This window comes from Bos mutus, chromosome 22 (genome assembly GCF_027580195.1).
Source record: "Bos mutus isolate GX-2022 chromosome 22, NWIPB_WYAK_1.1, whole genome shotgun sequence".
Classification (NCBI taxonomy): Eukaryota; Metazoa; Chordata; class Mammalia; order Artiodactyla; family Bovidae; genus Bos; species Bos mutus.
Window position 1 is genome coordinate 23,361,092 of NC_091638.1, and position 23,382 is coordinate 23,384,473.

The window sequence follows — 23,382 nt, forward strand, 5'->3', positions numbered from 1 at the left end:
CCGTATGTGTGTGAAATGTCCTACCAGGGACGGGAACAGGCGAGGGCTCTGTACCAAGCGCAGCGAGCACGAAGGGCAGCTGACACAGCGCTGAGTCCCCGCGGTGCCGGCCCTCCTGCCTTTCCCGGCAGGCCAGTGTGCTGTCCTCCCCGCGGGCGCCGCAAGGGGGAGCTGTGGCCTGGGGCGCAGCAACAGAGGCGCTGCACCGGCCCTCCCCCGGCGGCCCGGGCGCCGCCCTGTCCCAGGCTCCTTTGCGGGTAAACAGACATGGCCGGCGAGGGAGACCCGGAGGACGCTGCGCACAACATGGGCAATCACCTGCCGCTCCTTCCCGGTAACTGTCTGGGGCCTGTTCCTGACAGCGGGAGAAGGCGAGGCCGGAGGCGCAAGGGGCTCGGCGGGGCCGGGGAGGCTGGCGGGTGGTGCAGAACCTGCTCGGGGCCGCGGGCCCGGGACCGTAGTGTTTCTTGCTGCAGCTCGGCTCCCCCTACTATGGGGACGAGGGTTTGGGGAGGGAGGAGGCTGTCCCCAAAGACAGGGACTCCGTGCTCTCCATCCTCTGTGTGCCCAGAACTTGGCTCCAAGGAAATGGTGTGAAACTGAGTGGGGAAAGAGGAAGACTGGGGCCGCTCAGCATCCCAGACTTTTCTGGGACTTCATCCCCCGCCCCCCATAAGAGTGACAGCTAATTTATTAATTGCTTCCGTGTCACTGGCCCTGCCCCAGGCGTTTTGCGTGCATTTTCCCATTTTATCCTCCCCACGTCACTGTTGTAGTCCTGACTTGGTGGGTGAGAAATGAATTGGCAGGTTAGTGTGTGACTTGTCCAAGGTCACACAGTTACAGGGCCAGGAGTCCTAGTCAAATCTGTCTGTCTGCATAGCTGGTGTCTCTTAACCACCCAGGGCCCTGCCGGTGTTTGGTCTGTTCTTAGGCCTGTAGTTCAAGTACATGGTAGAATGCGCCTAATTTTAGATACTTAGAACTGGGATATTAAATTTGGGATTCTCTTTCCTTTATGTTTTGTGAAAATTTAGACCATGGCCTTATGTTGGAATAGTGGGCAGAAAAAAAGTCTGGAATAATTGTACAGTTTTGCCATGGAATGCTGTAGACAAGAGTTGCCTTGCAAGAGGTGTATCAGCCAAACTGAGACTTAGCGGAGTCACTTCACTGTGTGCCAGAAAGTGTGTTATATATCCTGAAGGTAAAAAGAGGTATAATGCAGTCTGATACTTGAAGAAGTTTATCATGTAGCTATGGTTCCTGAAAATATAACTAGCAGAAGGCCAGTGTTGTAGGCCAGATAAGTAAATCGTCAGAGGGAGGGATTGACTGTGGCTGAGAAGGACTGGGGAAAGGCCCTGTGAAGTGAACTGCAGACATCCAGAAGCATTATGACCTAGGATAGATTCGCAGATGATAAGGCCTGGAAGGTAGGTTGGGGCGGAGTGTTGGAAAGCTTGCATCTCTTGCCAGTGGGATCGTGAGTTTGTTCCATGGATTGAGAGAAGCAGTTGTGGATTTCAGACCTAAGGGAAGCTGTGCTTGGAGGATGACTTTGCCCACTGGGAGGGGTGTGGGCCAGAGGAGGAAGAGACTGAAGGCATGCCCCTGCTGTATGGAAAGGACCTTTTCCATGAAAATAGATTAGAATCAGAGTCAGTGGTCCATCTGGAAGCAACCTAGCTGAATTGAATTTGATCAAAGAGCTGAGCTGTTTTTTCAGAGACATCAGCCCAACTCTATCCGTGCCAAATCCAGTGTGTTAGGGAAGATGCTGATGTTCTGTTGGTATCCACATGGTGCTCCTGCATGAGATGAGTCATCACACTTCACCCTGGTAGCTCTGAACGGTGTGTTTTGTCAAAAAAAATTGAGAGTGCAAGGGGCTCAGAGAGACTGTCAGTACAGTAGTCATGCTCCTGCAAATCATGTATGCCTTATTTTTAGAAACAGTCATTTGTCCATACTTCCGTGGGGTATGAGTTGTTTGGAAGAGTATCCTTTAAGTGCTTAAGTAGTTGCTTAATATTTAAGATTTGAAGAATCTGTCCCAGCCAAAAAAGAAGCATAAAATAATACATAAACAGCCAAGTAGAAGGAGGTGGGTTTCAGCCATATATAGGAGAAAGGCTAGTATAAAGGAAATCATTTTGAAATGAAGTCAGAATAGTTAAAATGTAAATTTAAAAATTAAGAGTTCTAGCCTTTGAGCTAAAAGTTGACCTTTAAAACTTTGCATAATAGAGCAGTAAAGTGTCAAAAGAGCACGATGAAAGCCATGCCGTCAGAATTGTGAATGCAAGAAAGTAGATGCAGTATATTTTTGTCATCGGTTTAGATTTTTCTTTGTTATCTCTTGGTCTCGTTGAATTTTTTTGTTCTTAGGAAAATTTTGTATGCAGTGTTAAATCACTGAACATTTGAATTTAAGTTGAAATAATTAGGTTGTTCTCTTTGACAAACCCTTATATCTAAGGACTTTGTAAGAATTAATGGAAAGTCCAAAGCAGTTGCCATATTGAAAAACATTTATATTTTCTTGTCAGGAACCTAGCTGGAGGTGGTTAGATTTAAATAATGATATGCACAGCAGAAAGTAACTATTTTGCAAAGCCATTTTATCTATTTAGAAGTTTATTTAGGAGCTTGCTTGCTTTTTAGTCCCTTCCTCTTTCCTTCCTTCCTATCTTCTCTAGAAACGCTTTAAATGCTTGAAGAAACTTTATAGAGATTGTCTTGCTTGTGTCTGTCATTTTTCAAATGAGGAAACTAAGGTTTCATCGCGTGGGATGAATTGTCTGCTGTGTCAGAATCGGCTCCTAGTGAGGGAGAAGAGCTCCATCTCCTATGCAGAAGAATTTCAAATAATTTATGCAGGTGGTCACCCTTCAAGGAAGTGGGACACAATCCCTACCCCTTAGATGTGGGTTGTGCCTCATGGTTTGCTTCCCAAGAGTACAGTGTGGAAAAGAGGGGGAAAGGAGCTTTCCAGTGGAGAAGCCTGACCCATACGACCCCACCAGGTGATCCAGGTCAGCCTCAGCAGTTCTAAGACACGTCAGTGGTGTGCACCCTTGATAAGACATGACAAAAATGGCTCTTCACCTCTCTGGGCTTCCTCCCCAAGAAAATTCCGACTTGAGGGACATTCTACAAAGCACGTGACCAATAGTCCTCAAAACTGTCAAGGCCATCAAAAACAAGGAAAGTCTGAGAGACCCTCCCAGCCCAGAGGAGGCTAAGGAGACCTGACGACTAAATGTAACGTGGTGTCGTGGGCAGGGCCCCGGAACAGAAGTAGCATAGTTGATAACAACTCAGGAAATCCGAATAAAATGTGTTTAGTTAATGGTGCTGTGCCCACACTGATTCCCTGGTTATGGCAGGTGTGCCACACTAATTAAGATGTTACCTCTTGAGAAACAGATGTGAGGTATAAGGAACTCTCTACCATCTTTGCAACTTCTCTGTAAGTCTTAAACTATTCTAAACTTAAACACTGGTTTAAGAGAAGTAGTTAGAGTCAGACCCAGCCTAGACGCCCCCTCTGGCCTCCTCTTCACAGTACTGTCGAGATTCCCAAGTGTGGATGGTGTCCATAAGAACTCCTCTTCCCACGGGCCTGGAATCCCTAAGAAGGAATTATGTATTTGAACGGGAACGTAGCTTTTATATCCCCATTCCTCTGTTTTTTGTTTTTTGCTTATATTACTGTACTTTTACAGCAGAGGAAGAGGAAGAAGATGAAATTGAAATGGAAGTTGAAGACCAGGATAACAAAGAACCCAAGAAACCAAACATCATAAATTTTGACACTAGTTTGCCGACATCACATACAGTATGTAACTTTGTATTAGATCTAGTATGAGAGATGTGTACATTTAACTGTAGATAAAAGTTCTTGAAAATGAATGACTGCTTTTAGCATTACCTGATATTACATCACGCTTGAAGTCGTGGATGAGGATGTGGGCTTCTTGCCAACTGATAAATAGTGTTAAGCTTTAATTTTTAAGCAGTTTGGTACTTTGTCTATTACAAGTGATTCTTTGCACACTTGGCACCCTCCTTATATCTTGGCTAGTTATAGAACGGTTAAAGTACTGCTTATTCTCTGTACCGCAGGATTCCAGGGTGTTATTTAACATACTAGCATTTTATACTCATCATTTATACTTTTCAGACATAGAGATGCCGAGCTTAGTCAAAATCAAATGTTTTGAGCTTAAAAAATGCTCTGTAATTTGCATATGAGGTTCTTCACAAGGAGTTGAGACTTCCGCCTCCAGGAGTCACAGACTCCCTGTGGGACACCGATCCGGCGGATTTACTATTTACACGGGGGTACCTTCCACGTGCGCGTCTTTATGTCCGCTTGCGCGTGGCCTCTTGAGCTTGTGTTCTGTTGCCGTCCGTGACGACTGAGCCTGTGCGCCCCCCGCAGTACCTGGGCTCCGACATGGAGGAGTTCCACGGCAGGACTCTGCACGACGACGACAGCTGCCCGGTGATTCCCGTGCTGCCGCAGGTGGTGATGACACTGATCCCCGGGCAGACCTTACCCCTCCAGCTCTTCAGCCCTCAGGAAGTCAGTATGGTGCGGAACTTAATTCAGAAGGACAGAACCTTCGCAGTGCTTGCGTACAGGTAAAATCTCAGGGTGAGCTGACTTTAACACTCTGTTGTGCACTCACAGGAGAGGTGGTTTTAAGGCAAAACTGACTACTGTTTTGCCTGCACAGAAGTTGGGACAAGGCTGTGAAGTAAAACACTCTCATAAAAAGCTTGGAAGTGGAAGTTGGAATATTTTGCTGTGATCATTACCATCTAAGTCAAGCTTTAACTTTCACACACAGTTAACTTTCTAGTATGTGAAAGTTTTAAAATCATTAATAGATAATGAAGAACAGTTCTAGAACCTTATTTTCAAGCGCTGTCTTCAAGAAAAAGAGGGCTTTTACACTGTTTGTAAAGGATGGTTTTTGCAAAGGAGTGACTGGTTATTTTCTGTCTCTCCAAATTCCCAAGTTGTCCTCTCGTAGACAAGTGGTAAGTTGAAGCTAAGTGTCAAGTGTCCCATAAGAACTAGAGGAAATCAGTGGCGGGGGCAGGAAGTTGATACAGGAAGTCCCCACTCCCCTCCCCGCTCAGCCCAGTGCAGAGCTGCTGATAAGCGGCAGAAAGGATGATCTGCTGAATAAAAGAATGTTTAGCTTGGGAAATGACAGTTTAACCCCTGTCAGCTGTGGGTTATTTTCAATGACTAGAAATCTGTTCTTCTGCTACTGGGCTCTAATCGTACTTCCTGAGGCCCTCTCTATATATATCAGTTCCCCATGTGATTCTAAAATAAATAAAATTAAATAGCTTTGCAGCAAGAATGATATAAATTGTTTTCCCATGTGTATTGCTTTTGTCAACTTTGCATATTTGAAAATCAAATGTTTAAAACTGTTTCCTTTTAAAAATTTACCTTGGAAGTAATGTACAGGAAAGGGAAGCACAATTTGGAACAACAGCAGAGATATATGCCTACCGAGAAGAACAGGATTTTGGAATCGAGGTTGTGAAAGTGAAAGCAATCGGAAGACAGAGATTCAAAGTCCTTGAGATCAGGACACAGTCAGACGGGTAAGAAACACTGTCTGTCTATCTTAAAACTCCTCAAACATCATAAAATGAAGTAGTTTTCTTATATTCTGTCTGTTTTGCTGACGTTCACATTTTATAGCTTTTAACTAGTTCTTTTCCCTTTGAAAGTGCAGTCTAGGGTTTCTAACTTTGCTGTGCATCATAGTGACCTGGGCAGTAACACTACAGACATGTGCGTTCCTGCTCTTCCTCCCATCCCTAGAGAGCGACCAGTCGGGGAGGAGGCCGCGGCATCTTTTCTGTTGATGTCCAGGTGACTGATGCCCCTCTAGGTTTCGGAGCACTGATGTATCCCCAGCAGGCAGTGTCATTTGGGACAGGGCTTCTTTGGGATCGAAGACCTCTCTTCAAATTGGGAAGGGTGGGAACTCAGGGCTCTGCGAGCTGTGTTCAGCATCAGGGGCTGCGAGGGCTGCGGTGGTCATGCTTGCCACCCGCTCTTTCTGGGTGTTGGAGACCATGTACCCTGCGTGCCCATCTCCACCGCAAATGTTCTCTCACTGCAAATGTTCTCTCACCGCAGTGGATCATATCTTTACTAAGTGGTCAGGAGGTGCTTGTCACCCCTGTGCCTTATACAGTTGAGAAATTCTCTGAGTGTTCTGTTTAGCACTTCCATTTTGGTGTGACTCTCATGTTAGGGTTTTTTTTTTTTCCACAGATTTAAGGAATACCTCATTCCTTAACGAGGAATGAATACCTCATTCCTTAACGAGGAATGAATACCTCATTCCTTAACGAGGAATGAATACCTCATTCCTTAACGAGGAATGAATACCTCATTCCTTAACGAGGAATGAATACCTCATTCCTTAACGAGGAATGAATACCTCATTCCTTAAGGTATTCCTTAAGGAATACCTCATTTTAAAAAATGCAGTTCACTTTGCAGACCTCCAAAAAAACCACAGAGCATTTGTCCTCATCATTGTGTGTTTCCTTTATAGGAATGGTTCTTAACTCTGGAGCATATAAATCACCAGTGAATCACTAGTGAAGTCTTAGATCCAAATTCCTGGGTCCTCCCAGCCTTAGGGAATTGGTCTCTTTATCTGTAGTCACAGTTGAAAGTCTTGTCAGACCTCTGTGTTGGACAGGTAATGTCTTCTGAAATCAAGAACGTTCAGAGGGTGGTGGTGGTTTTTTTTTTTTTTTAAGATTTAAGAATATGAACTGTGGAGGGCAGTAACTTTTACGTGTTTCCACATAGTGGGCATTCATAAATGTGAGTGTACTCAGCCCCCCTTCAGGGCTTGAGCGAGCATAGGAGCAGGAGGGGTGGAGTGCCAGAGCCCGTGGGGTCCGTGCTCCCGCCTGGTGCTCCCTAGAGCACTCGCTCCGGGAACTCTCACCGCGCTGAACACAGGTCGTCAGTGGCGTGTGTGTGTCTGTCCCTCAGGATGCAGGCTGCTCAGGCCAGTCGATGCGACTCCTGTGTGTTCTGCGCTTGGGACCATCAGTGTCCACGGATGAGGGAGCATCCCCCTGAGGGCCCTGTGCTGAGACAGCAAGCTGTTTGTGCTGTGCATTTTACTGATAGTTCCATTTTAAAAGTACTTCCTACCTTTGTGCTTATAAAATTTTGAATATTTGTGAGTACTATATTCCAGAAACCATAATAGCAAATTGACTTGGGGAAAAGTATATTTCTGAGGCTGTCGACATCAGTGACTTGTGATTGTGGAAAATTAGTTTGAACACAAGATGGCAACAGAGCCTTGACTCTGAAAGCAAGTAAACGGATATGCGTGGACTCAAGTAGAGATTAGCATCAAACTCATGAGGCGGGACAGGACTGGGAAGGGCCTGGTATTCCTCAGACCCACCACCACGGCTTTCACAAAAATGTCTGTCTTAAAAGACCTCCATGGAGTGAGAATTTTCTGGGCCCACTGCCCTTCTGGCCCTATGACTACCTTCAGTGGGAGTGGTGAGGTGGCAGAGACTAGAGAGGATGTGGTGCAAGCCCCTCTTTTTTCAGAAAGGGAACCTGAGTGCGATGGAGATAAGAAGTTTGCCCAAAGCTGTGCAGCTCGTGGGCACCACTGGTGAGTTCTAGGCCCTGGACTTCCAAACCAGTGCTCTTCCCACCAAACCAGAATCCCTCCCTTGCACATCTGCAGCTCAGGCCGGTTTCCTTGTGTCTGTAATGCAGGACCAGACGGTAGTGATCTGTCTTATCAAGACTCGTCACGTATACAGGCGTGCTGCTGCCTGCGGACCCTTCCACGTCGTGTCTGTATTTCTTTGACATCTTCTGAACAGATCGAATTTTTTTTTTGAAAAGTGAATAAAAAAGTAGAAATGTATCATTGCATCTCTGTAGGACTGTTTTAGAAATTCCTGAGTATTTCTTACATGTAGAGAGGAAGGGGAGATTAATACTCTATTTGTAATTTCAAAAGAAGCCCTTGTACTTACCATAATTGAGGTGAGTAATTTTTAGTCAAAAAGGTGATTAAAACTAGAACTCATAAAAATACATACATATGTATCCTAAACATTTTAACTTAAAATATGTAAAAGCCCCTTCATTCGTTTTACACTGATGGTAAGACAGGTACTGTCTTTATGTTGGGTCTGTAGATAGAGCTGACAGTCTGTCTTGCATCAGTTGCTTTCACCGCATCATCTATCTGCAGTGCATACCTGTAGTTTTTCTTTAGAGATTCCGAAGATACTCACAAGGGCTTTGATGAGCACAGAAACCTTCCAGATTCATGCACTTTTCTCCCTATTAGAATTGTCCGAACCTGATTTGAAAGCATTTTTTGGTCTCAAGCTAGTGTTTCATTAAAGCAGTTTTAATTTTGTAATTATTTTCCCGGTTGCCATAGTATTTACATAAATTACAGAACAACAGGGCTCTACTATATAGCCCAGGGAACTATATTCAATAACCTGTCATAAACCATAAAGGAAAAGAACATGAAAAAGAGCGTACATACATATACAACTGAACCACTTTGCTGTATAGCAGAAATGCACACAAGACTGTCAATCAGCTATACTTGCGGAACATTTTGTACAGAGCTCCTTCCACTCAGAAAATATTTATATAGATTATGTAGCTATAATAACTGCCACAACAGCTGCCACAAACAGGTTGGGAAGAAACAAAACTAGTTTATGTTAAAACCAAAACCCAGCTGCTGGGAGAAGCAGCAGCCGTGCGTGCAGCAGACCCTGGGGTGCTTCACAGAGGAAGACAGGGCAGTGTTCACCCTTTGAGGCGATTTACACAGCCCGTGTACACTAATTGTTAAAACGATCTCTAAGCTGATGTTTCTGTAGCATTAATGTTTGTATCATAATAAAATCTTAAGAATTAGGTGAGGAAAACATGATGATTATTTAGTTGTTTTTGTTTTTAATGAACTCTGATAACGTAAGAACATTTGAACGTAGTCAGATTTATGTTACCATTTTCCAAAGTCATGTAGACTTAAATTTGAGCTTGCAAGAAAGAAATGAAGTGAGTGGAGTGTGTCTAATATTATCATGACAGTAAACCTACATATTTTCAGACACGTTTAGCTATTTTCATTTAATAAATCAGAAGTATTAAAGTGTCATAAGTTTTTGTGGATTGAGACAGTGGTCACAATGAAAGACCACTTTAGACCTCCTGAACATGGATAATAGTGAAGCAGAGACTTGTAATATATTTGACTTCTTCCGACTAATAGTGTTTTTTGTTCCAGCATTTGGATTGTTGATACTTTCTGCATTTGAAAAGTTACAATAGATAATTCTTTTAGTGCCTCATAAGACAGTGGCTTGGATGTACAGCCTTTTTGGCGTTAATTCATGAGAAGAAACTTGCAATTATGATATTCTCAAGTAGCATTGTTGAATGATGACTTACTATATGAGCAGAAATAATTTTTAAAGATAATATGGATTTTGATTCTTTGCATATTCAGGGTAAATGTTTAGGAATGAGAAAAGGAATGCACAGAGAAATAAGGCTACATATAGTTCTCCATGTAAAAGGGTTATCCCTTTTACAAGTCTTATCCATGTAAAAGGGTTCTTGATTTTCTCTTCCTTTACCTACCTACTTCTTAGGATAGGTGATTTGTGAGAAGGGATAGATTTAAGAGTCAGGCAACATAAAGAAGTGAGGGGAGGGGAGGGGTGGGGTGTCCAAGAATGAGAAATTTTTATAGAAGTATCAGCATATCAGGGGTTGGTGGTATACTGATTTTTTAACTTGATTTCATTTACAGGCTTTGTCTGAAATGTAGAAATAGCATTTTCCATTCCACAGTGAGATAGAAAAATCTTTGGTTACCTTTGGTTTTAACTTTGGTGTGATTTATGAAATACAATATTTTTTGAAAATTTCTTGTATCTTAATATCAGGATTTGATGAATATGTTTAAAAAAGAAAACCTTGAAAATCTTAGTACTTGAAGCTGTCCATAATGGTTAGAAATGTAGTGATTAGAGTTGGTTTATCCTAAACATGAACACCGCGCCTGGTTCTCTTTATTGTAGAATCCAGCAGGCAAAGGTGCAGATTCTTCCCGAGTGTGTGCTGCCTTCGACCATGTCTGCAGTTCAATTAGAATCCCTCAATAAGTGCCGGATATTTCCTTCAAAACCTGTCTCATGGGAAGACCAGTGTTCATATAAATGGTGGCAGAAATACCAGAAGGTGAGACACTGATTTTTTTATGCATGTTCAAAAAGCAAAGACAGGTTGCTTTTTTCCTGTTTAAAGAAAGAAACACCAACAACTCTCATGATTCCTTCCCCAGACATCATCTGAGCAATACTATAGTTGCATTTGTTCATAGCCAGAGTTTCTAAAATTTCATAGGCAGCTGTTATGTAAGAGCAGTTTGCAAAATCAAGTAAAATGTTACAATACTGTGAGGTATTCCAGCTATTATGCCTGTAAGTTATGAATTACTTCGCTGTGGCTCTAAATGCTGCAGGAAACGCTTACTAGACTGCTCACAGGAGGCACATGGCTCTTGAGTCATAAGCACCTAGACTTGGGGGAGAGTGTGGGAGAGGACACAGTGGCAGTTGCTTCCTCCTTGTGGGCTTCTGAAAGGAAGCTGTTTTTGTGCAACAGTATGGACATCACCAAAACTGGCTTGGGACTAGGCGCTCTTTAAAAGTATTGCCTCTAGGGCCTTAATTCCTGAGTATATCCTTTTGACTAGATCATTCTCGTAGGACAAATACCAGTGAAACTTGTTTGTACTTATCTGTGAGATGTATCAGTTTTGAGTATAAAATACCTAATATTTATGGTTTCTCCCTAAAGGAAAAAAATTTCTAGTGTCTAAATTTAAAATTACTTTCTGAGATATGTCTTTTAAAAATATGGAAAGACAGTTTCTATAGTAACCTGAAGAATCCTGTACTAATCATCCTTTACTCTTCATCGAGTATCGATGGTTTTAATTTTGATGTAGATTATCCTAGGGTCCTAATTTGAAGTAATAGCTCAGCGGTAAAGAATCTGCCTTCCAGTGCAGGAGTTCAGTTAATCGCTCAGTCGTGTCCGACTCTTTGCGACCACATGGACTGCAGCACATCAGGCTTCCTTGTCCATCACCAGTTTAAGGAGCTTGCTCAAACTCATGTCCATTGAGTCGGTGATGCTATCCAACCATCTCATCCTCTGTCGTCCCCTTCCCCTCCTGCCTTCAATCTTTTCCAGCATCAGGGTCTTTTCAAATGAGTCAGATTTTTGTATTAGGTTGCCAAAGTATTGGAGTTTCGGCTTCAGCATCAGTCCTTCCAATGAATATTCAGGACTGATTTCTTTTAGGATTGACTGGTTGGATCTCCTTGGAGTCCAAGGGACTCTCAAGAATCTTCTCCAACACCACAGTTCAAAAGCATCAGTTCTTTCGTGCTTAGCTTTCTTTATAGTCCAACTCTCACATCCACTCATGACTACTGGAAAAACTATAGCTTTGACTAGATGGACCTTTGTTGGCAAAGTAATGTCTCTGCTTTTTAATATGCTGTCTAGGTTGGTCATAGCTTTTCTTCTAAGGAGTAAGCATCTTTTAACTTCATGACTGCAGTCACCATCTGCAGTGATTTTGGAGTTCAATGAAATAAAGTCTGTCACTGTTTCCATTGTTTCCCCATCTATTTGCCATGAAGTGATGGGACTAGATGCCATGATCTTTGTTTTTTGAATGTTGAGTTTCAAGCCAGCTTTTCTACTCTCCTCTTTCACTTTCATCGAGATCTTCAGTTCCTCTTCGCTTTCTGCTGTAAGGGTGGTGTCATCTGCATATCTGAGGTTATTGATATTTCTGCCGGCAGTCTTGATTCCAGCTTGTGCTTCTTCCAGCCCAGCGTTTCTCATGATGTACTCTGCATGTAAGTTAAATAAGCAGGGTGACAATATACAGCCTTGACGTACTCCTTTCCCAATTTGGAACCAGTCTGTTGTTCCATGTCCAGTTCTGTTGCTTCTTGACCTGCCTATAGATTTCTTAGGAGGCAAGTAAGGTATCCCATCTCTGAAGAATTTTCCACAGTTTGTTGTGATCCACACTGTCAAAGACTTGGGCGTAGTCAGTAAAGCAGAAGTAGATGCAGGGGATGAGGGTTCAAACCCTGGGTTGGAGAGACTCCCCTAGAGGGGAAATGGCAACCCACTCCAGTATTCTTGCCTGGAAAATCCCATGGACAGAGGAGCCTGGCGGGCTACAGTCCGTGAGGGTCACAGAGTCTGACGTGACTTAGCGACTAAAGAGCAAACAGCTTAAGTTCACAGTAACTTTGTATAGCTGTGCAATACTTTTGTTTTCAGACTTGATACGGATGCTTTTTTATAATCTAATTTTCTATTTCGTTAGCTGTACTGGGTCTTAATCGTGGCGTGCAGGATCTTTCATTGCCATGCGCAGGATCTTTAGTTGCAGTGTGAGGGATCTAAGTTCCCGACAATGGCTCGAACCTGGGCCCCCTGCATTGGGAGTACAGTTGTACTCTGGACCACCAGGGATGTCCCCAATACAGATGCTTTACATACACTTTAAATCATGTTTATTTGACCAGTAGCGCAGTGGGAGGTTTTTCTCTTACTCATCTAGTCCCAGCAGTGTGTCGGCGCTGGGTGGTGCTGAGATGCTCTGTGGCGAGGTCACCGTGTCAGGATTACATCGTCTCTCAGGATTTAGATAGCTGTGGGTTTCAATCATTGGATATTTTCCAGGAGGTATTAGGTATTTTATTTATATAATCTTCCACAACAAGATTTTTTTGTTAAAAATTCCTAACCATTTAAAAATCCTAAGTTACTTCTTGGCACAGTTCTGAGGATAGAGTGAGAGTCTGTGGAGTTAATTCCTGACTTAAGTGCTCTGGACAACTAGTTCTGTGTTTTCTCTGTAGGATCTTGACATTTTAAACCTGAACTTGGGTTAGACAAACAGAACTTGTGAAAAATCTTTTGTGTGAATTACTGATTAACTCCTTCCTGTTCTGTGGCCAAAGCACCTCAGCTTGTTTGTGTTGAATTCAGACGTAGGCCTCTGCAGCCAGGCCGTCAGGCATTAGGAGCCAGATCCTCTGACCTGCCTGTTGTCTTATTTCTCCAGTAATTGTGGATTCTCAAACACTGGCCCTCAGTTTTCTTCATGTTCAGAACTGCCGAGGATTAAACAGAAGGTGCTGAGGAATGAGCGAGATATAAAAGGTGTTCAGAGCTACAGATGCCTTCATCTGTGTGTTTTTTCTGATCATTCTGTTGCTTACACTTTGGGTAGTTTCTTAGGTTCTGAAATTTGGATCTAGATCACTAGGCCAAGAAAAAACAGCAGCCGCTCTATTTTGGACTCCAGGTGTCCTGCAGACTCTGCCTCACTTTAGAGAGCCCACTGGGAGCCATCCTGCCGGCATGCCAGCCTGGCGGGGAGTGCAGGGAAGGGCTGGCGGAGGCACTGGGGGAGACTCCAGGGGCCCTGGACCCGCCTCAGGGGTTGTTCTGCTGTACCTGTAGCGGATGCTGACTTGTCACAGCGCTTGTCTTCAGGCCGACCTGGGGCTCGGGTCAGCCCTCCGTGGAGTTCACTCACATCTGACTGCTGCACCTGCCACGGCCCCGGCAGGGCCTCTTGCGTCTTTGCGTCTGAGAAGCGGTTCACGAGGCCAGAACTGGGAGAAGCTTAGTTGATTCTTAAATAACTCACTCTAATCGGGTTGCCACCCACTTTTCCACCAGAAAATGATACTTAAAGGATCTAGGAGTGGAGTGGAGTCTTCCTGAAGTGTATTCAGTTGACCTTGAAACTGTGTACATAACCTCTCAACATTTGCCATTGAAAACAAAACAGTTGAAATGAGAAAAGTATTTACGCTTCGGTTCTCTTCCATTCTGACAAGGGAACACTGTCCCTAAGGATTGAGAAGTTAGGCTAGTATAATCAGGCAGTGCTCTTCCAAACCCACTTATATCTGGAAACCTTTCTCATTCAGTGATTTGATCTTTAAACTCTGTTTCTTTATTCCCTCTTCTCACAGTGTCTTTTTCTCTTCACTGTTTACTATAGTGAAATTCTCTCAAAACGAGGAAAGTGTTGTTTCAGCCTACTTAGAATACAGTGTATATGTTTCTAAGGACACTGCCTTCTTGCCCACACTGTTTGCTCATTTATAAAGCCCTCACACGTTCCTGAGAAGAGTACGAGGTACAAAAAAGTAAATGTGGAGACGAGATAAGAAAGTGACTGAAGCTCAGCTTTCTGGTCTCCGCTAAATTCATAAGCTCCTGCTTCTCATACGGAGCAGGAAAGAACTGAGCGTAACTCAAGGGCGGGACCCACAAACAGCAGCTCACAGGTTAGCTTCTCAGTCTTCTTCCAGAGTTTGTGTAAAACACAGATAAATCTTCTTTCCTGTTTCTTATGTAGGAGGATCCATGCTGTCCTGCATCTTGTTTTAAGAGTGCAGGAGATTCTTCTGTCTCTAGTTTTCAGAGCAGTTCTTATTTTGAAATCTGCGCAGTATTCTCTGTATTAATGACGTTACTGGACTCAGTTATGTATGACCTTTCATATAGGCCAGTATTTGAGAAGTGAGATTACTGGATGTCAGGGCAACTGCATTTGTAATGTTGACAAGTATTTTCAAAGTTTCTTACTTGAGATTGTTCCAGTCTGTACTCAAGTGTTTCACTAAGGCTGTGTAGTATCCAGCTTAATTTTTGCTAATCTGGTTAAGTGAAATACAGGAGCTTGTTGAAGGTTTAACTTGAATTTCTCTGAATGTGAATGACGTGTGACGTGTTGTGTTTAAGAGCATGTCTTATTTCCTTTAATTCGAATTGTCTCCACCCGCACTCTGTTTATTGCTAATTCTTTACACACTTATCTGTGTGTAAAGGAAGCTTATCCCTTTATCTGCAGTTAGTTTCAAACATAACATAGTTTTGTCATATTTGTCTTTTAACTCTATTTTGGTGGTTATATAGTTGAATTTTTTTTTAATACTTCTGTATTCTGAATCATAGCTAGCGATACCTCCCTGTGTGAAGGAATCTTCATCAAAGAAACGTGTCGTCTTTTCCTTTTGACTTCATTTTTTCTTACTGACGTCAGAGTGTAAGCTTCAATCCGTGTGTTTCTCTCGGTATGACTCCAGCACCCGTCCAGGTAGCTGCACAGTGTCCTTCTGCCGTTTTCTGAAAGGCCCCCGTGTTCACTCAGCACACCTGTGCTGCCTTATAGCCCGGATTCATGTGTTTTACTTTTTCTTCTGCTCTGTGATCAGTCTGTTTATGCCCCAGCAGGATGCTGTTATGTAACTGTTGACAGTTTGTATTTTGTAAGTAAAAATATGACCACTAACACCATCACAGCTTTTCTCTTTTCAAGATTTGTGTGGCTACTATTGCTTATTACCTTATCCATGGGAACATTAGAGTCTGTTTTTGTCTTGTTCCAGAGTAATAATAAGAGTAGCAGTGAGAGCAGTAGTATTTATGTACGAAAGAGACGTCTTGAAATGGTAGGCTGTGTGTAGCGTAGGCAGAGACTTCCTCGAGCAGAGGAATGGTTTCCCGGCATACACTGTGAACTTGTGGTTGTGTATCTTCCATTAGGAGCTCGCAAGCCTCAGAATCTAGAAAAAGCTCACCATTCCATTCCAGTTCTTACAAGCAAGTAGGATTTGATAAATGAGGAAACAAAAACTTGTAGTGTTTCGATTACTCAGGTAAGTTATTTTCATCGTTTACATTGCTGACTGTGCTAGGCCCTAACGCAGCAAGCGACTCCCGTGGTCACTAAGCCGCCATCTGGTCTTGCAGGCACAGCGCCCCTTCCCCACCGTCGTGTGCCGCCCTCCGTCAGTGAACGGCTTCTGTACACAGTCAACATGTCTGTAGATGTGCAGGCTTTGTTCTGTGTATAGAGAAGTGTGATCATTCTTTATATTCTGTGCTTTTTTGGGTCAGGTGTAGCACCTCTCTAGTGTAAGCATATCACACTGAACTGCCGTTGATAGCTGGCTGGGCTGTTTCCAGCCTGTTGCTCTTCCCAGCACTGCTGCAGTGCGTCTTTGTTCTGTGTAACACTTCTCTTTCCAGATTTTCTTGGTTGCTTTTACACATCTGTTCTTTCAGATGAACTTTAAACTGCTTCTGAATTCCAATTCATTGGTATCACATTGAATATATACTCTGAGGACTAATATCTTACTTATTGAGTCTTGCCATCAGTTACTGAAGTTTTACAGGAATTAAGTAAAAACATCTTTGTCAAATATAGTCATCTCTTATGGGATTCTCTGCAAACTTTTTCATCTTTTTTGAAATTAGAATGTCTTTGTGGGCCAAGATCAGTTTTTAAATGTGGTTCCTTCTACCCTAAGATCTTGATTCTATGGTGTTTAAGTGACTTTTGTTTTCTTTTCAGAGAAAGTTTCATTGTGCAAATTTGACTTCCTGGCCTCGCTGGCTGTATTCCTTATATGATGCTGTAAGTAACTTACACTGAAAGTTTTGCTTCCAGGAGAAGCCATGTCGTGAGGGTCATTAGACGGAACAAGTGCCATTCATTCAAGGGGAAAGGCAGCAGTCATACTGCCGGACAGACCTGACTTCTAACGAATAGACCTTCAGTCTTCTGTCCGTGGATAGTGGCTTATGACTTCAGGACAAGATGCTGTGGCAGCTTTGGGTGTATTAAGCAGTTAAAATTTTGTTGTCAAGTTACAGTTACATTTAGAAAAATAGAACCCTTAACAGTGTTTTAGTTCTCTTATAAACAGGTATGTCCACTTCTGTTTCCTGCTTTTAGGGTACTAATTGATGTATACAACAGTGCTTTTGCAGTTCAAATTTTTTATATTAGGCATCATGACAGCTTGAAAAATTCAGTAAGATACTGTCGGGATAGTTCATAGAATGTAGGAGCTGGAGCTCTGGGCTTACTGAACTGGTAGGTTGTGAGCACTTAGCACATGGGCAACACCGAAGGGAACGGTTCACTCTGCTCTTCAGCAGCTTAAGAGGCATTAGAAGTATGTAATAGACCAGAGTATTTTTTACATCCACTTGCGAAAAGACAGTGAGCGCTCTGATGTGGTAAACACGCACCAGGTGAGGTGTGTAGGTAGCAGCTGCTAGTGCAGCTTTTTCCTGGAGAGGGCAAGGAGAGAGGCCCTTGAGAAGCCAGACCCAGGGGACAGAGGCTGGAAAGCCAGCCTTGTGCTGGGCTAAGCACGGGGTGCAATCATTTCTGTGTAAGAAAACAGACATGTATATACTGGAACTTCACTAGATAGTAACTACTTACATTGCTACTAATATGTCAGATTTATTGAGTTGAAAAGCTGACAGTGAAGTGTAGAAAGTGTGTGACCCTTACTATGGCTTGTTTCAAACAAGGAAACCTTAATGGATAGAATCAAGAAACAGCTACGCGAATGGGATGAAAATCTCAAAGAAGATTCTCTTCCTTCAAATCCAATAGGTATGAAAAATCAGCTTTCTTCCCATGATGTTTTACTAAAATTGTTTTGTAAGTTTTCTGTTAAGTGAAACAAAAACTTTTTTTATTATCCTGAAAAAGCATTTGTTTTCATAAATTACAGAAAAAACAAATGAGTATTTTTTAGTTAATTTTAATTCTGAGCATTCCTATTTTAGACATAAAAGGCTCAGGTTGCAGTAAATAGCTTGCATCCAGAAATGCTATCTGGGTATAAAGACTCCTTTCCTTGGTCTTCAGGGTGCCTTTAAAGGTGACCTTAGTTCCAAGACTTACTGTTGTGTTTACATAGCTGTCAATTAGGTACAATTTAACTATTTTTCTCGTCTCTTAGTAAGTGACTTTTAATAACATGGGTTTGATTTCACGTATAAGACATTTACAAAAACAAGTATGGGAAAAGAAGTTATGTCCTTAAGAAGATATATACACACACGAGAGCTGATACATGTTGGTATTGTTTATAACTGTGTGAAGTGTGTTCTCTGGGAAGGGTTTATTTGAAAAGGATGTTATGGCATTCATAAGTTATCTGATATGTATCTGCTTCGTAAGTTTGAGAAAACCTATCCTGTCTCTAAGATTTTTCTTACAGAGTAGCTGCTTGTCTTCCTATTGATGATGTATTACGAATTCAGCTCCTTAAAATCGGTAGTGCAATCCAACGACTTCGCTGTGAACTAGACATTATGAATAAAGTGAGTAGTGAACGCCTGGACGCTCACATTCTGTTGCTCTGGGGTTGGGGGAGTTGCATTGTCGGGACCTACAAGGCTGTCTGTAAGGTGTTGAGTCATGTAGTCAAATTGTGGTTTGCATTAACAGTATTTTAAAGGATTATTTAAACATTTCATTTGCGATCATAAGAGAGAAAAATTGTTTTGCATTCCTCTGTGTATCCTAGAGGGTCATTAGTTTAGTGAATATGTCAGCTTGTGTCTTCCTCGTTCCATCTTTAAAATGACAGTTAAAGTAATCAACACTTTGGAGCATTTCCCCCACTAATTTTCTCTTAAATATTTTAGTGTACGTCACTTTGCTGTAAACAATGTCAAGAAACAGAAATAACAACCAAAAATGAAATATTCAGGTGAGCTCTTTATTACATTTTTAGTACACATCTGAGTACATTTTCCCAACTGCACTAACAGAACAACAGCCTAGACTGTATTTCTGTTCTCCATAGTTTTCCCTCCATTAAATTACAAATACTCAGCAAATGAAATACGGGCTCCTGCCTGGGTACCAGAACAGCAGTGGTTGTGGACGGGATTATTCACAGCAATGAGCGAGCCTGGGGAAGGAAAACCTCCCCATCACCCCAACCTTGTTAAAAATCTATCAACTGTATCTTTTTCGGTACCTACGGGGTTCTATGCACTGCTCCACTCAGATATCAGTTTCACCACGTAGGGTCAGAGTTTCGCAGGACATGCTTCTGGACAGGTACTGATGCTGTGTGATACACAGTACTGTTTGCACAGTACTCAGATGCCCAAGAACGACCCCATGGAACCTTTTATTGGACTTCCCCTCTCACCCTTTTTGGGCAGCTTGAGCTCCCTGTATATTACATTGTGTATCTTGAAGAAGATTAAAAAAACCAGTACTACTTTCCTTTTTGTCATCATGAAAACCAGTGAAAGTCACTCAGTTGTGTCCGACTCTTGGCGACCCCGTGGACTATACATATACAGTCCATGGGATTCTCCAGGCCAGAATAGTGGAGTGGGTAGCCTTTCCCTTCTCCAGGGGATCTTCCCAACCCAGGGATAGAACACAGGTCTCCCGCATTGCAGGCGGGTTCTTCACCAGCTGAGCCACAAGGGAAGACATACACCAAATAAAACTGGGCTGCCAGCCTCTGGTTGGTTTTAACTGCACTATACAGCTCTTTCATCCTCGTTTCTTGGTGAACTTTGTAGGATTTTCCCCCCATCTTGACTCTGCTGATTCTCTGTTTTAGTTTATCTTTATGTGGGCCAATGGCAGCTTATGTGAACCCTCATGGATACGTGCATGAGACGCTTACCGTGTATAAGGCTTGCAACTTGAACCTGATTGGCCGGCCTTCTACAGACCACAGCTGGTTTCCTGGGTAATGCAGTGGCGTCCCCTGTTGGGTTTGTGTGTGTGCCTTAATTGAGCAGTAAAGCTCAAAAGAGTATTAAGGAGAGTTGCTAGAATTTATCATCAGAAATAGGCAATGAAATAAATAGCTATTTAAATGTTCATTTCACGAGTGGCTAGAAAAAGTTACTCTTGCACAGTCTCATTGAATGTAGTCAGGTGGCTGCTGCAGTTCTTAAATCAACTATACCGCTGATCCACACCCCTTCAGAATGAGCTGACAGGAAAGTGAAATATCAACTGTTTCATGAGCCAGTAAAACTAGACCCCTTGAACAGCATGGTTTTGAACCGCTCACTTCCGCTTTCCTCTTAGATGCAGGGATGTTTCAGTAGTAAAATACTACAATACTGGCTGCTTCTGTGTTGGCTGAATTGTTAGATGCAGAGATGAATTGCAGATACGAGGACCAACTATAAAAAATAGGTGGATTACCCCTTGTGTTGGTCAAGGGTCCACTGTATATCTGTATTTTATAATTTGTAAAATTAGCGACTGTTACCCTAGCAGTGATAGACACAAAACCTGCAGAATCCAGCTTTTCTTCTAGTTTGTAGGCTTTGGTTTTTTTGGCTTAGCCTATTGACCTTCAAAGTATGACTGTGGGACCTACGACACTACCTGAGAACTTGTGGGATCCCTTCAGCCAATAACGCTGGCTCAGCCTTTTTATTTTGAAAGAGGCAAGCTGAGCAGGGCTTAGTGGCTGTATTTGTTATTCTGGACCAAGAACCATGCCATTTGGACTGGCCAATCTTATGTGATAGCATTCTTAAGGACTAAAAGTAGAATTAACTGGTTAACAGAACTACTAAATATGGATCCCTGAAAAAAAAAAAGTTTCATTACATGGTTTGGGTGACTTCTGGTTTGTTTGGGATTTTTTTCCTCTAATGCCAGGGCTTATATTTTTGTTAAATTATGTGGCAAAACCATTCTTCTTTTAGAAAAGCAGTTCTTAAATCTTATGTGAGAGAAACACTTAACTTCTTCCATCCCCAGTTTTAACTCAGAGAAGAAGTGTGTATTTCTACAGTTGATTGTTATTTCCTAACTTGACTTCAATGCAAAACAACTAGGAAAATGCTGCTACAATTTACAGTGTGTTCCTGGCAACCAGCAATTTGTATAAAGAAACCTGTATTAATAAGATAGTTTTTTCTTCTTTGGCATTGGAGAAAAAAATTTAAGCATGGCTTAAGAGCACAATGAAGCAACTTTATAATGCATTACCATGATGATACAAATTAGAAAATCTTTTTTGTGAGATCTGTTTCAGGGAACTTGTATAAATCAAAGCTCTGAGTTTTCTCTTCCCCATCCTTAGAACTTGGCTACGAAAAGATGTGTCTTTCTAACAGGTTTCTGAGGTGATAGGCTGGGATACAGAGATGCAGTTCCTGAGCTGATTTACCTTTCCTTAATCTCGTAGGTATGCCTGGACAATTGCCCAGTGTAGGATCTGTGCCAGCCATATCGGATGGAAATTTACAGCCACCAAAAAAGACATGTCACCTCAAAAATTCTGGGGTTTGACTCGATCCGCTCTGTTGCCCACCATCCCAGATACGGAAGATGACATAAGCCCTGACAAAGTAATACTCTGCTTATAAACGAATACAGTAGGGATAAGGTTACTTAACACATTGGCATTCTAACACCAGATCTGCTTTGGAAATTACTGCTTTTGATGCATACCTAAGTAAAAGCAACATTACATGGAAGGTTGCAGTTTCTTAGTCGAACAACAGGATTTCAAGATTTAAACTAAGATGTTCTATTGAAGAGGATGAGAAGCAGTCTAGAATACTTGGTTTTCAGGAATACCTACTTTAGGAGCTTGGTGCTGTTATCCTGTGGACTCTTGATATGCCTGGTAGTGTTATCACTGAGCGGACATGAAGACATCTGTGAAACTGGTGAGCATGCTTTCTGCACAAAACAAATCTGAAATTCCTATCAATTGCTGTAATTAACGCAGTTCATCATTTATTTGATCCTGACACACGGAACAGAATGGCGTGTTTGCATCAGTGCTCCAAAGGGCAGACGTTCCAGAAGGGAGGGTGCCAAGCTCTAGTACTGTTCCTTTTTGAAAGAGGCGAGGAAATGTGTGAATGTTAAAAGGGCTGTGTTCCTTTTCTTTAGTTTCTGAGATACTGATTTGTAAATTTTGAAAATAAAGAGTTATAATATGCAGTTTGAGCCCCCAAATAAAAGTTTTCCTAACATGTTTGTTAGTGAATAGTAGTATCTGGTGTATTTGCTCAGTGTTTGGTTATTCTGTTTCAAAGTTGAATCTGAACTTAGACTCTGTGGAGCACGGATGCTAAAACACGTTCTCCTTCCTACAGGCTGGAGGCGATGATGTATTTCATAGGCTATTTTGTTCAATGTAAAGTGAGAAACTCTGTAAGGAAACTATAAAAGCAAAGCTAAACATGTTTGTTTAAATAATGTAAAATATCTACTCGGATGCAGATACTTTAGGTGTAAGAAATAATTTTTAAGATAAACTTCTAGACAGACAGATTTGCCACCTACCTCTTTGCTTACACATTCAAGGGGTTTATTGGATCCTTTCACATTGGTGTCATTTTGATACTTCTCCACTGCTTTACATATTTCACTGGGAAAAGTTCAGCTAATTAGGTACAATGTATGTGGCCAAAAATGGACTGTTGAAGTTTCTTACATTTTAATTTACCAATATTTTATTCTTCCAAAAATGCAATGGTTTTGACTGCCTAGACTAGAAACCTAAACTGAGTATCATGTTGCATATTTATGTAAAGAGAGTAAACGAAAACCCACTTTAAGAATGCTGTTGATTCTTTAAAATATGCCTTTCTTTGCCTTTTTACAACCAACAACCTTGGGTTTTTATGACGTTACTATTACTACCTTACGGTTTGTTCATGTAGTCTTACACTGAACCAAAACTTCCTCTAAAGGGATCCCAGTGTTTTTTTCGGTAGCACAGCAGCTCTCTCTGTCCACCCCAGCTGTAGTAAGGAAACACTGCTTTTACATTTACCCTGGAAGAGTGTAAGCTCAGAATGTTCTGTACTGTTTCCTGACTCTTGCAGATAAAAGATTCTGGTATATAAAATATGCATATAATACTAATCTGAGGTCTTTTAACCTGACAAAACCAGACCTCTAATAGCTCAATCTGCATACGTCCTATATAGAACAGTAGGAATTGTAAAATGTTGCACCAATACATATCTTACTAGTACTTATATATCTTAAGCGTTACTTCATAAGCATTCAATTACTGACCTGTGTGCAGGTGTTTCTGAGGCTCCCTTTCTCGCAGCATAAGCCCCCGTTACACTGAGTGAGTGTCACACTTCCTCTTATCTGGGTTTTAACAGAAATGTGCTTTTTTGTGTTATCAAGTCCAAAAGTGCTATTTGCCCAAAGCGCACCAAGATGCTCTGACTGGCTACACAGAAAGGAAAGTGAGTTACAAAATGTCAGTACAGCAGCCGAAATACACAATACTTCGTGCTGTTTACCTCTTAACCTACTGAAAGCACACAGGCTCAAATCTTTACAGAGCAAATATGTAGGCCGTGACCTTTTTTTACTTTAAAGCGACAGGAGTGCC

At 42.0% G+C, this 23,382-nt stretch overlaps 1 protein-coding gene across 1 annotated transcript; it reads left to right on the forward strand.

Annotated features, from left to right (window-relative positions):
• The first annotated feature begins 207 nt into the window (after positions 1–207).
• CRBN (cereblon) lies at positions 208–21,999 on the forward strand. The gene is made up of 11 exons (XM_005911491.3): positions 208–334; positions 3,732–3,844; positions 4,451–4,653; positions 5,488–5,637; positions 10,162–10,321; positions 16,560–16,622; positions 17,534–17,618; positions 18,219–18,334; positions 18,662–18,726; positions 19,603–19,734; positions 21,199–21,999. The coding sequence occupies exons 1-11, from the start codon at positions 268–270 to the stop codon at positions 21,377–21,379; spliced, it is 1,335 nt and encodes a 444-aa protein (XP_005911553.1). The 5' UTR covers positions 208–267; the 3' UTR covers positions 21,380–21,999.
• Positions 22,000–23,382: the final 1,383 nt, after the last annotated feature.